General features: G+C 42.9%; 1 protein-coding gene across 11 annotated transcripts in view; it reads left to right on the top strand.

Moving 5' to 3' along the window:
- The first annotated feature begins 2,448 nt into the window (after nt 1-2,448).
- The window catches only part of NUP214 (nucleoporin 214), an 80,543-nt gene continuing 69,541 nt past the window's right edge, over nt 2,449-13,450 (top strand). For 7 of the 11 annotated variants that reach the window (XM_088664824.1, XM_060270448.2, XM_088664827.1 and 4 more), the window contains exons 1-7: nt 2,449-2,616; nt 4,142-4,337; nt 7,346-7,497; nt 8,326-8,515; nt 9,135-9,205; nt 11,405-11,468; nt 12,809-12,912. In XM_088664824.1, coding sequence (XP_088520950.1) covers nt 2,575-2,616; nt 4,142-4,337; nt 7,346-7,497; nt 8,326-8,515; nt 9,135-9,205; nt 11,405-11,468; nt 12,809-12,912 — 819 coding nt within the window. In that variant the 5' untranslated portion in view covers nt 2,449-2,574. Of the gene's footprint in view, nt 2,617-4,141; nt 4,338-5,992; nt 6,084-7,345; nt 7,498-8,325; nt 8,516-9,134; nt 9,206-11,404; nt 11,469-12,808; nt 12,913-13,450 lie in introns of all 11 variants that reach the window. The other 4 variants (XM_035112651.3, XM_035112650.3, XM_035112652.3 and 1 more) reach the window with 2 other exon arrangements.

The following is a 13,450-nucleotide window of genomic DNA, read 5'->3' as shown; positions in this document are numbered from 1 at the left end:
AAGTTGTGGGTGGGGAAAGAGGCCGGCAAGTGACTGCTGTTATAAGAAAAATACCTCTAATTCCCTTATGGGGTATCCAGTGCCCTTATAGAGTCCCTCGGGAGATCTCTATCAGTCGGAGAGAAAGCAGAGGTCAACCATGGCATATTGAAAGCAACGCAGCTAGTAAGCCTGATCTTTATTCAAGGAAATAAACTCTTGCAACAGGGTCCCTACTCACCACATGCAGGAAGGAGGAAAATCCTGAACAATGGTGGGCAAGCTCCTATACAGACTTCTGAAATTGCCCACCCTGTAGCCCCCAAGACCCCCCCAACAAAATCATACATACATGACGGAAGGCTGTCTCTAGCATCATCATCATCATCAATTTTATTGCACTCTAGCAAAAGGCCATGGCATCATTCACAAAGGGAACAAAAAGAAAAGCAACAATAACCATAAAAACCATAAAAACATCAGGCACTGCAAATACAATAAACCATGGTCACATCTCCTAGAAGTTATTTGTTGCATACGATAGAATAGCAGGGGGTTCTCAGGTAGAATATGCCAGCTTAAATGTCCGAATCACCTTTGCAATTGACCACTATTTTATCTACCCAGTAGTTCTTTTCTCCTGCTCTTCTTAGCTGCCAACGCATACAGTGCTACTTTATAAGTTACGAAGTCATCAGTTACAGGTAGGTAGCCGTGTTGGTCTGACGCAGTCAAAACAAAATTAAAAAATCCTTCCAGTAGCACCTTAGAGACCAACTAAGTTTGTCATAGGTATGAGCTTTCGTGTGCATGCACACTTCTTCAGATACACTGAAACAGAAGTCACCAGACCCTTATGTATAGTCAGAGGGTGGGGTGTGTTCCATTCGTAAGCAGGGGTTTTATCAATTGGTCTCTTGGTTCTATATATAGTTGGCATTGCAATAAATGCCAGGTCCTCTATGCAAGGTTGCCCACACAGGCAAAGTCTCTCCTTTTACTGTACTTTGCTGTACCCACCATCCACCACCACCAAGGGCAGGTCTCTAGCAGAAATCTGAGTGTATTGCTTCTCTCTTGTTTGCCAGGATACATGATACAGTAATGCCTTACTGATGGCATTTTCTGGATAGCCTATTTCAGACACGTGGTTTATATACTTATGTGTGTGTTTGCCTTGTACATTTATGAACATTTATTCAATATTTGAGACCTTAGAATTCTTATAACACTGTTGAGGCAAACAACAACAACAATGAAGTGGTGATGGGGGTGGGGGAGAAAGGTGTACGAGGGTCAGTCAGTGCAGTGGGGGGGGGGGAGTAGTGAATCCCAAGAGAGGGAGGGAACTGAGGGAGAGGGGGCCTGAAGGAGAGGGGCCTCCATTGATGTGTTTGTTGGGAAATGGGAGACACTGAATGTACCTGTGGTGGATGGGGTGGAGAGGCATTGGTGGGGCGGGTCATGTCCCAATTTGCATCACCTGGATGTTGGAGGGTATGCAATTCTCTTTCTGAAACCTCAGAGAGCTGCTGCCAGTCAATGTAGGCAATACTAAGCTAGATGAACCAAAGGTCCGAATCTGGGTAAGGCAGTTTCTTCTGTTCCAGAAGTCTCCTGCTCCTTTGGTGTATCCTTATAAATGTCTACAGCACCTCATTCCATCTTTATTCAGGTGTCCCATTCCATTCAATGAAGCTTCATTTCCACATAAGTGCACAAAAGAGTGGAGCCTCAACTTCTTCTATTTTTGAAAAAACAACAACAACACAGTTTGTTAAGGGTGCTGGGAACTGTAGCTCTGGGGGTATGTGTGAAAACAACAGTTCCCGGGACTTTTTAGGGGAGGAGTCATGTGCTTTAAGTATATAGCGCGAATGTGATATTGGAAGGAGTAGGAATTGCTGTATTTTCTGCTACGATTTGCAGGGGTGGAGAGGTGAACACAATCTTCACAGAAAATGTTGTAAGTGCCTCAAGGCAGGGACCTTGGAATACGCATTAAATGGCGCTATAACAACAACGACCAAATCGTAGTTTCATACCGGTAGCTTTCTAGACGCAGCTCTTTATTCCGCCTTAGATATGAAGCTGACTTCTAAAGAGCCTCAGAAGTCCTGTCTGTACTGTGTGAGTCTATAATCTTATGGTCAGATACCTAATTTCTTTCTCTATGGTTACTGTAATAAGAGAAGATTTGAAACCAGGCCTAATACGTCACCGGAAATGAAGTAAGAGAACTGCATCACTTTCCGACCAGGCTATTAGCGCCTTAGCTCCAGCTCTCACAGGCCGGGCGCCTTCCCAAAACATGACAATGGGCGTAAAGACTCGCGTTCGCCCTGCACCTAATTTCCCACCCGCTCTGTTCTTGACATAGAGGCTTCGAGCAAAGGAACCAAGACGGCGGGTGCACGCCTAGAGCGTCGCCGGAAGTGCCCGTTATGGGCTTCATATGTTCCCCGGAAGCGGATGTTTCCTCTCCCCTTCCCATCCTGGTTTAGAAGAGGCTGGGAATGTAATTTGAGGTTGGGCGCGCGAAGTCCTCCTGCGCACCAGTTGGCTTCGTTGTAAGTCTTCGTTCGAGGCTGTGTCATGGGGGACGACATGGATGTAATCCCCGAGAGGGAGATGAAGGTGAGACGGGGGGGGGCAACATTTCCTCCAATTGCACCTGTTATGTTAATATTGTATTTTACCCTGTTGTGTTTTTGCCGGCAGTACTTGCGTTAAAATAAGTGACCCACCTTACAGGGATGTTGTAAAAGTTCACAATGCTTAGAAAGTGTAGGTAATTTTAGTCTGTTTCAGTTGAAATTGTGTGTCTGTGTCAGGAAATTCAGAGCACGTTATGTAAACCAGCCATGCGTTTTAAGCGCTATCCAGAAATGGGTAAAGTTTTTTAAATATATATTTTTTTATTTTCAATAATAATAGCAATGTGCAGAATAAAAAAAGAAAATGTCTTCAGCGGTTCAGATACTAATGGAGAACTTATGTGGTCGTCCAGACAGGTGTCTTGTGGGACTGCAACTGCTACCATCTCTGGCATTGCATTTTGAGGGCTGCTGGGAGTGGGAGCCCAGCAATACCTGCACGGCCAACCGGGGCTCCCTGCCATTGCTGCAGATGACCAGAAATGGCATGTAGGTGAAGGGGTGGACCAGCCAAAGTCCCTCTCCTGCATGGCAGGCTAGTAAGTTTTGTGGGTCTGTTTACAAGACAGCTATAAGTGTTTCATTATTGCAGCCTTGTAAATAAGACCATAGAAATTTGTTCAGGTGTTGATTCAGTTTTCACCCACCCCAGTATATTTCTTCTGTTCTATAGATTGGAGCTACAGCTAAGACAGCCTACAGCCTTGTAAAAGAGCTTCCAAAAGTTACTAGCCTGTTGTTGCTTTTAGTTGGCATGGTAAGAGGCTAGCGGCCTCCATTTATGTTCTAACTGCAGCAGTGGGGAAAGCCCTTCATCTTTAGCTATTATCTGATGCTGTTTTGACAAAACACAGCCTGTGGTAAGGAAACTTTAACCACAGAATACAGCTTTAAAAAGTAGCACTGAAACAGTCAATATAAAACAGAGAAATCTAGAACCGTTTTGAACCATTTATCATCACAAACTAAAGGGGTAGGTATTTTCTAAGTACAGTATTGCTAAATCAGGTGCATGAGCAAAACCATGGAACCATTCAGTAGACTGTGTTATCTTTTCAGACATGATGCTAAACTATGAATTGACACTGGGACTCAAATGCACTCCCCTTCCCTCTTTCTTCACTGTGATGTAAGAAGGAGAGAGGACACTTCCGCCTTTAAACTAATCAGAGTTTCCTGTTGTGTTCAAACTTGGGGGGGGGGGGGAGGCTGTTAATTTAAGCTATATTCAAATCATAATTTATGATCCCTAGCTGGCTTGAACTAACCACAGTTTCTCAAACTTTAGATGTAACAAAGAGCTCCAGTTAGATTCATAGTGGAAGTAGATGCTTCCAATCTCCTTTTAGTAGCTGGGTCACTGAGGAGTGGGGAGCAAACAAATCTGAGAATCATTTGTGTAATTAAATAATCAAGGTTTTGGTTGAGTTCTGTGGCGTATTTGAATAAACTGATGCATTTAGATTTAGCCTGCACAGATTTTTTAATCTATGAATTTGCCACAGGATTTTAAGTTCAGAGCATTGAAGAAAATACGGATCTTTGATGCTCCTGATGAACTCCCCAAAGAGCGTTCCAGTCTTCTTGCTGTATCCAACAAATACGGATTACTGTTTGCTGGCTGTGCAGCTGGACTGCAGATCTTCCAGACAAAAAACCTTCTAATGCAGATTCCAGTGGGGGATTCTCCTAATAAAATAGGTAAGTTTTTTTCTTTTCGCCCAACCTCAACCGCAGCCATCCTTAATTTTTATCTATAGAGCTGTGTTTTTTAGCATTAAGGATAAACTCTCTTGTTCTGCTTTGAATACCCATCATAAGCTTTGGGGTGGCAAGTGTCCTTTGCAAATTATAGGGCTGGGATTTTTTTTTTTACCTTTTTGGGCTCATGTAGCATAGTGGGTTAGGGACTGAGCTAAACATCTGGAAGTCTGCATTCAACTGTTGCTTCATTCATTAACTTGGTTGCCCTAACCTCCACTTTCTCCTCCCCCTTTTTTTCTTTTCTTTGGATTTTTACAATTTTATATTCAAACAAACAACACAATATAACATTTGTCATATATAAGAAAAAGAAACCCCCCTCCCCGTGACTTCCCTCAACTTCCCCTTCTGGTTCTTTAAATATTTACTACTTCTGCTTAATTATTATCTTATTTTTATAATCTTATACCTTAATACTCTTATTTTCTTATCAGTTTTATACCAACTTTTCCTTCATGATTACATCTTACAGTCAATTTCATTCCATGTTGTCCTTACTTAACCTTTGATCTTATTTTCTTACTTGTAAGTATTTAATCAAACCCTGCTAGCGAGTCCATATCTTTATAGTACTTCTGTAAATACAACATAAAAGGTTCCCAATCTTTTCTATATTCTTCATTATCATCGTCTCTGATTCTTTCCATTAGTTTCACCATTTCTGCATATTTCATTAGGTTGACTTGCCATTATTATTTTGTTGGAATCCGAGCCGCCGTTGTAGCATACATAAACAACTTATTCCGCTCTTTTGGTAGTTCCTGTCCTATTATACCCAACAGAAAAGCTTCTGGTTTTTTAACAAAGGCTATTTTAAACATCTCCTTCAGTTCATTATATATCATTTCCCAATAACTTTTAATTACTTTACAATTCCACCATATGCGGTAAAGCGTACCTTCTTTCTCTTTACACTTCCAGCACTTATTAGCACTTGTTTTATACATTTTTGCCAGTTTGACAGGAGTTAAATACCATCGGTACATCATTTTCATATTATTCTCTTTCAAAGTAGTACATGCAGTGAATTTTAAATCAACTTTCCATAATTTTTCCCAGTCTTTCATTTGTAAGTTATATCCTACATCTTGTGCCCATTTAATCATTACACATTTAACCTCTTCATCTTTGGTTTTCCATTCTAATAATAAATTATACATCTTCAATAGTTTGGTATTATCCTCTACAATTTCTCCTTGAAATCAAGATAAAGTATAACTAAATCCTTTCTTTTTATCTTCTTTGAAGACCTCATTTACTTGAAAATATTGTAACCAGTCATTAACATATTCTCTGATCTCTTCAAATTCTTTCATTTTTAATTTCCCTTCTGTTTCTATTAATAGATCTATATGTAAGCCATTTTTCTCTCCTATTTATTTTTTAATCGATGTTGCTTCCATTGGAGACAACCACCATGGAGTCTTCTGTTCTAATAAATCTTTGTACCTTTCACAGACTTTTAAAAGTGATCTCCTAATTATATGATTATGGACGGCTTTATGAACTTTCCCTTTCTCATACCACAAGTACGCATGCCATCCAAATCTGTTGTCATGACCTTCAAGATCTAACACATCTGTATTTTCCAGTTTGATCCAGTCCCGGATCCAACCAATACAGAAAGCTTCGTAATATAATTTAAGATCTGGAAGGGAAAAACCTCCTCTATCTTTACTGTCTGTAAGTAATTTATGTTTTATTCTTGGTTTTTCCCTTTCCAGATGAATTTTGTAATATCCATTTGTCATTTCTTGAAGCATGCTGCATTACTTATAATCAGTACTGACTGGAATAAAAATAACATTTTTGGCAATACATTCATCTTGATTCTTGATTCAATACATTCACTGCAATTCTTCCTAACAGTGATAAATTCATTTCCCCCCCATACTTCTAGATTCCTTTTTATTTCATTCCATTTTTTTTCATAATTATCCTTAATGATGTTAATATTTTTGGTTGTCAACCAAATTCCTAAATATTTAACTTTTTAATGAATCTATATTTCTATATTTTGCTGTAATGCTTTCTTCCCCTTTTCTGGTACACTATCAGCTTTGTCTTATTTTTATTCAACTTAAAACCTGCCACCTACCCAAAGTTCTGTATTTTTTCTAGGACTTTTGGCAGAGAGTTCTTAGGGTCCTCCACTGTTATTACAAGATTATCTGCATATGCTTTTAATTTATATGCCCCCCCTCATTACTCTGGGTTTTTTTTTAGCATTAAGGATAAACTCACTTGTTCTTCTTTGAATACCCATCATAAGCTTTGGGGTGGCAAATTTGCAAATTATAGGGCTGGGATTTTTTTTTTTTACCTATTTAGGCTCATGTAGCATAGTGGGTAAGGGACAGCTAAACATCTGGAAGTCTGCATTCAAATATATCACGAATCCCTTGCTCACTCCTTGACTGCCACTAGTACTGCACATTTCACTCTCGGGTGACACTTGCAAGTCCGTCTGATGTTCGCCCACAGTGAGATGTTCGCCCAATTCCTCCCTCTGCAGCCCAGCTGCCAGCCTTGGCAGAGGGAACTTGAGAAGGTGCTTGCCTGCCTGCCTGCATCTTCACCCAAGCAAGTGGGCTGCCTCATCCCTCCCTCCAGATTAGAACACTAGGGCTGGGCAATGTATCATCCAAAACCAGTTTGAAGTCCATATCCAGGAGTCAACACGTGGCTGCTTCTTCCTTCCCACCTTATTCACTCCTTTCTTCTTATTTCAGACATCGTGATATATCGGTATATTGCGATGTTGAAAAACAGATATTACCCAGGTCTACTGTCCAGCTGGTTGAAATAACAAGCAGGGCATCCCCAGCTGATCTTAATAGACGAATAGGGCAATATTGGATTAATTCAGGCCTCCAACTACCTTTTAAATAATTTATTTTATTTTTTCTTCCCTGGTGCTCCTCTTCATTTTATTTTATTTTTAGTTGAGAATGTCCAGAGTCTGTTCGTTCCCACCAAGTTCTGTGTGCATCACTTGGCACTCAGCTGTGATAACCTCACACTCTCTGTCTGCATGGCCTCCAGTGAAGTTGGGTCCTTCATTGGCTTTTTTGATGTTCGCACCTTTGTGAATCAGGTAAGTTGCATGGTTTAAAAGCAAACTTGGGGGGGGGGGACCCAACCCTCACTCCAGGGTGTGCTTTGCTATGAGTTTTGAAACTGGAGAGCTTCAGCAAGCCCTAATGAAGCATAACGCACTTTAGGATTCAGATGTAATGCTAAACCATGGTTGATTAAAAATTGGGAGGAATACTACCACAGTGTAGTATTCATGTGTGATAGTAAACTGCTGTTAATCAAAAAGGGAGCAGAAAATTCTAATCTCTTCCTTGTGGCTGTGCTGGCAGGGGGGGGGTGAAGTGTGTGAGGCTGAGGTTCGCTATGAACTCGTATCCTCTCTATCTGACCCTCAAAACTCCCCACACCACACTCCTCACCAGCCTTGCTCTGCATTCTCCTTGAGTGCTTTTGCCTGGCTGGAAGTTGTCCATGAACTGTGGTAATAACTCTTGCTTGCATGGCTGAAGATATGGGGGGGGGCAGCACATGTAAAAGGCTCTGACTTTTGCATGGCTGGAATGTAGCCCATTATATATCCATTACTCTGTGCGGTTTTGCCTCAAGCCTTGCCCACTACTGATATGTGCCCCCTGGAAGGTTGTCCCTAATTGAATGTGGCCCTCTGTATAAAAAGGTCCTGAAATCCTGCAGTAATCTGCAGCTCATCATTACGCCTGAACTCTACCACTGATAGGAGTTGAGGCTAGTAAAAACATGTCTTTCCTTCAGGCCTTGGAGAGTATGGTATGCTGAGCTTGGTGGGCCAGTGGTTTGACTCTACTGAAGGCGGGTGTCTTTGCTCATATAGATACAGTCTAACAAATGTCCATTTCCTTCTTAATAGGCTAAGCAGCAAAAACGCCCCTTTGCCTATCAGAAGATGGCTGAGGCGATGGTCAATGACCTGAAATGGAACCCATTGAATGCCTCCATGCTGGCCGTCTGTCTGTCTGATGGAAGCGTCTCTGTCCTGCAGGTGGCAGATTCTGTGAAGATCTATGCAACTCTCCCCGCTTCAGTGGCTGTTACATCAGGTCGGTAACATGACTTTTAGATTGATGGAGAAATCCCTATTATAAATCTGCTGAATTGGAGTTCTGGTTTACATATATTTTAGGTGTACAGCTCAAAGTAAGCCTGAATGCACCAAATGGGCAATTGCAAACAAGGGTATCTCATAAGGAACCTTTGGCTCTCCCAGTGTTGCTGAACTCCCAACTACCACCCACCCATGGCCATTGGCTGTGGTTGCTAGGCTGATGGGAGCTGCTGTTCAGAAGCATCTAGAGCAGGCATCCCCAAACTGCGGCCCTCCAGATGTTTTGGCCTACAACTCCCATGATCCCTAGCTAACAGGACCAGTGGTCAGGGAGGATGGGAATTGTAGTCCAAAACATCTGGAGGGCCGAAGTTTGGGGATGCCTGATCTAGAGGGCCAACACTTCTCCTCTCCTGCTCTAGGGTATGCTCTCCCGAGACCACCGTTGGCTGAACCTTCACGTTGAGTGGACATTTGAGATTGTCGTGTTTGAATAATACTTGTGAGGGCAGTTTAAGCCATTTGTCAAATTGCACTGGCTGGTTTTGTTGTTGCTATTTCCTTTGCTACTGCTTAATGATGCCTGCTTGATTTTCTCTCCCTCCCCACTTTAGTGTGTTGGAGTCCTAAAGGGAAGCAACTGGCTGTAGGCAAGCAGAATGGCACTGTGGTCCAGTATCTGCCAGTAAGTCTGTTTTTTACTATTTGGCTTGTAATGCTCTGCCTCCTGCTTCTCTCTCTTGGTTCTTCCCTGTTTTGTTTTCCCAATTCACAGTTCAGAAGATGGAGTCTTAAGCATAAGGATAGTAGAAGTACGTGCCTGGGAAGGGCTGTAGTCTAGAGCTTGAGCATCCATTTCTCATGCAGTAGGCCCCAGGATCAGTCACCGGCACCGCCAGGTAGAATGAGAATTTTGCTTTAGTATAGTAAGCTAGTTTTTTCATGCCTGCACACTCCCTTCTATTCACCATCCAGGCAAAGAAGTTAGGAGCACAAGGCTGCATATGCACCATGCATTTAAAACACATGATTTCTCCCCCCTTCCTCAGGGAATCATGGGAACTGTGGCTCTGTTGGGATAAACTATGGTTCTAAGGATTCTTAGCTATAAGCCAGGGGTCCCCAGACTTACCGCGCGGCGGGCCGGAGGGTAGGGGAGTGCGCGCGCAGCGGGCCGGAGGGCGGGGGAGTGCGCGCCCGTGCGCATGCGCACACGCACACGGGCAGGAAAAAATCGCCGAAAATCGCTTGTGCGCATGCGTATGGGCCTCCCCCGACCCGGAAGTGCACCAGAAATGACCTCTTCCGGGTCGGGAGAGGCCCATACGCATGCGCACAAAGGATTTTCGGCGAATTTTTTGCCGATTTTTTAGATCGTCGCTGCGCCGCGCGCCGTGAGAGCGGGCGGCAGCGGGCGGCGGGGGTCGTCGCGGGCCGGATTGGAAGGCCGATTGGGCCGCATCCGGCCCGGAGGCCGTAGTTTGGGGACCCCTGCTATAAGCCATGTGCTATGAATGCATGGCTGTGTACCTGCCATATTTTCTAGCCAGGCAAAAACACAAAGGGGGAAAGGGCTAGTAAGGGGTGTGGCTTGGGGTGAACCCTGAGGACAAAATAGAGGCTTGGAGGACTTTATTTGGTTCCTGGGCCTAAGATTAATTAATTTTCTTTCATTTTATTTGTTTGCCGCTCTTCTACAAAAAAATCATGCTCAAAGCAGCTTACAACAAAGAAACAGGAATGCATTTCGAACAAACACTGCAAAAAAACTTCATAATACACACCAAAACAAAAATATATCATACCAAAAACCCACATTTTAGTACTATAAATAAAAAGATTACTTAAGCACCATGCAGCATGCAGTAGCAAAAACAACAAGGAAGCTTCATAGTTTTGCCTTAGTCCTAGAAACACCACTCCTATGATGTTGCTTACTGTCCCTCTCCTGTAGCAGCAGCTTATAAGGCTTCCAAGAGCAAAGGATGGGGTTGCTGGAAACACCTCTCTCATGATGATGTTCATCTCTGATATAGTTGAATTGGGGGCCATGCCCATAATTAAGCAGGAGGCTTTGTTGCAAAAGAGTGCCCACGTTTGACTGCCAGCAATCTCTCCTTAGATCTTCGGCTACAAAATGCCTGTGCCTGAAATCTTGGAGCATTGCTCCCATTGAGAGCAGATAAGGAATCAGGAACTCATAGCCCTCCAGCTGTTGTTGTATTCCATGGGTGGGCAAACGAAGGCCCAGGGGCCGGATCCGGCCCAATTGCCTTCTAAATCTGGCCACGGATGTTCCGGGAATCAACGTGTTTTTACATGAGTAGAATGTGTCCTTTTATTTAAAATGCACCTCTGGGTTATTTGTGAGGCCTGCCTGGTGTTTTTACATGAGTAGAATGTGTCCTTTTATTTAAAATGCATCTCTGGGTTATTTGTGGGGTATAGGAATTTGTTCATTCCCACCACCAAAAAAATATAGTCCGGCCCCCTACAAGGTCTGAGGGACAGTGGACCAGCCCCTTGCTGAAGAAGTTTGCTGACCCCTGTTGTATTCCATCTCACATCAGCTCCATCTAGCATGGCCCAATGGTCAGGGGATACTGGGAGCTGTAGTCCAAGAACATCTGGAGGGCTTCATCATCCACAGAGCAGACAGTACTGAGTGAAATGTACCATGTCATCAGATCACTGAACCGTGGCAGATTCAGATGAAACGCTTTGGACATTCTTTTGAAAGTGCTTGTATAAACTCAGAGTGTTTGTGTTGTATTATTGCATGTGCGATATGAAGTGTTGCATTGTAGATAGAATACTTTAAAACAACAACAACCCATATCATTAAACTTAGGGTATTCTGATCACTCTTGTTCTACTTTTTCAGAACCTGCAGGAGAAGAAAACAATCCCCTGTCCTCCATTCTATGATTCAGATAATCCCGTCAAAGGTACTGTGTTTCCTTAAATTTGGCATTTTGACCGGTTGGTATTACAGTAATACAGATGGATCGTGTAATCACAGTGTTTCACTTATATGCCTAGAATTTGCCCATCCATGAAATCCAGGCATATTGTGGAATGTGAGATGCTTGTTTTTTGACTAGTTGAATCTCCTGTGTTTAAAAATAAATCTGGCAGGTGCTTTGCTCAAAATACTGAGTAGTATTTTATACCAATCCCATTTACGGTATGGATTAATATTTAATATCCTGTAATTTAGTTGTCAGGGTTGTTAATGCAGCACAGTTACATAATTATAGTGCAAAGATTTGATAATGCCTTCCTTTCTTTTGAAAAAAAAGTGCAGTCCTTGGGCATATTATCACATCTGTTACGTTAAATTTTTAATTCGTATATTTGTAATTGAAACTTGGAAGTTCTTTATACGTCTTGTTCCCTAAGATAAATACAGCAACAAAACTGTTGTGCTCACAGCAGCCCCTTTGAAATTGATGGAGATGACTAAATTAGGCAGATTAACTTCAGTGTGTCTACTCTGAGTAGAACTTTGTTGGATGCAGCCCTCTGTAGGGATGGTTCCCAGTGTCCTAGATCCTTCTGCCTTCACGCAGTACATGTTGTTAAGGAACATATAAAGGAACTAACCAGCTGCATCATACCAAGTCAGACTGTTAATCCATAAAGTTTAGTATTGCTTACTCTAACGGGCAGCTGCTGTCTGGGATTTCAGGCTGGGGTGCCTCCCAGCCATACCTGGAAATGCTGGGGATTCAACCTGGGACTTTCTGCATGCAAAGCAGGTGCTGTACCACCAAGATATCCCTCTTCGCATATAGCTCATTGGATGGACATAAGCTTTTGACTCCAGAAATCCCATGTTCATCTCCAGGTGGGGTTGGGAGAGACTGAAACCCTGGAGTGCTGCTGGCAATTATTGTAGGCAGCACTCAGTTAGCTGGATCAATTGGGAAGCTTCCTAACGTGTGGGAAAAGCAGAATAATTCAGTGGAAGGGCATTTGCTTTGCATGCAGAAGGTCCCAAATATCTCCAGGTGGGGCTGGAAATCCTGGAAAGTCACTCCCAGACAATACTGAGCTATATGGACCAGTGATCGGACTTGACATAAAGCAGCTTCTAGTGGGATGTATCCAACTGACTTCTACACAGGTTCATTTATTTCAATGGGCCTACTCTGAGTAGGACCAAGCTTGCATACAACCCTATGTTCCTGTGTAAGTAATAATAATAATAATGAGTGGCTCTTGAGAAAAACAAAAGCAAAAAAACCCCCGACAACCCAAGTTTACCCACATTTCTGTTTTACAGTCTTGGACGTGTTGTGGGTCAGCACTTACGTCTTCACTATCGTATATGCTGCTGCGGATGGGATCTTGGAAACTCCACCGGAAGTGGTGATGGCTGTGCTTCCTGTACGTGAAGAGAGGGAGCGCTGGGGAAGCAACTTCTATTTCTCTTGTGTTTGCTTTCTAAGTCTGTGCTGGCTACTGTCGTTCTCACGATTTTGCTAGGTCTTTGTCCCTGGTTTGTGCTGCTGTGTCTTCCTGCATTTTAGGCTCTTACTTCGGAATGATAAAAAAAAAAAGTAGTGACCCGAGATGTAGAATCTCACTTCATAGAAACCATTTAGTCAAACCTTGCATGGAAATTGAAGCATTCGCCGACCACAGCAGCCTCCACACTTCTGCTGCGAGTGTCAGTTTTGCTTGCCAAGTCACCATACAAACATGTGCTAGATGCTTACCTTTTAGATGCACAGGTTTAACTTGGGTGTTTGGAATTTTCTTTCTGCCTGAGGGCCACATTCCATCCCAAGCAGCCCTCCGGGGACCACATGCCAGTGGTGAGCAGCAGGGTTGCAGGCAAAAGTGAGCAGAACAATGGATGTACATTTTGCCTCCGAATAGTAGGCTAGTTTCTACGGACACTCATAATAGTCCTTACTGTCCT

This window comes from Zootoca vivipara, chromosome Z2 (genome assembly GCF_965207765.1).
Source record: "Zootoca vivipara chromosome Z2, rZooViv2.hap1.1, whole genome shotgun sequence".
Classification (NCBI taxonomy): Eukaryota; Metazoa; Chordata; class Lepidosauria; order Squamata; family Lacertidae; genus Zootoca; species Zootoca vivipara.
Note: the sequence above shows the minus strand (reverse complement) of the source record. Positions and strands in the feature narration are given on the sequence as shown.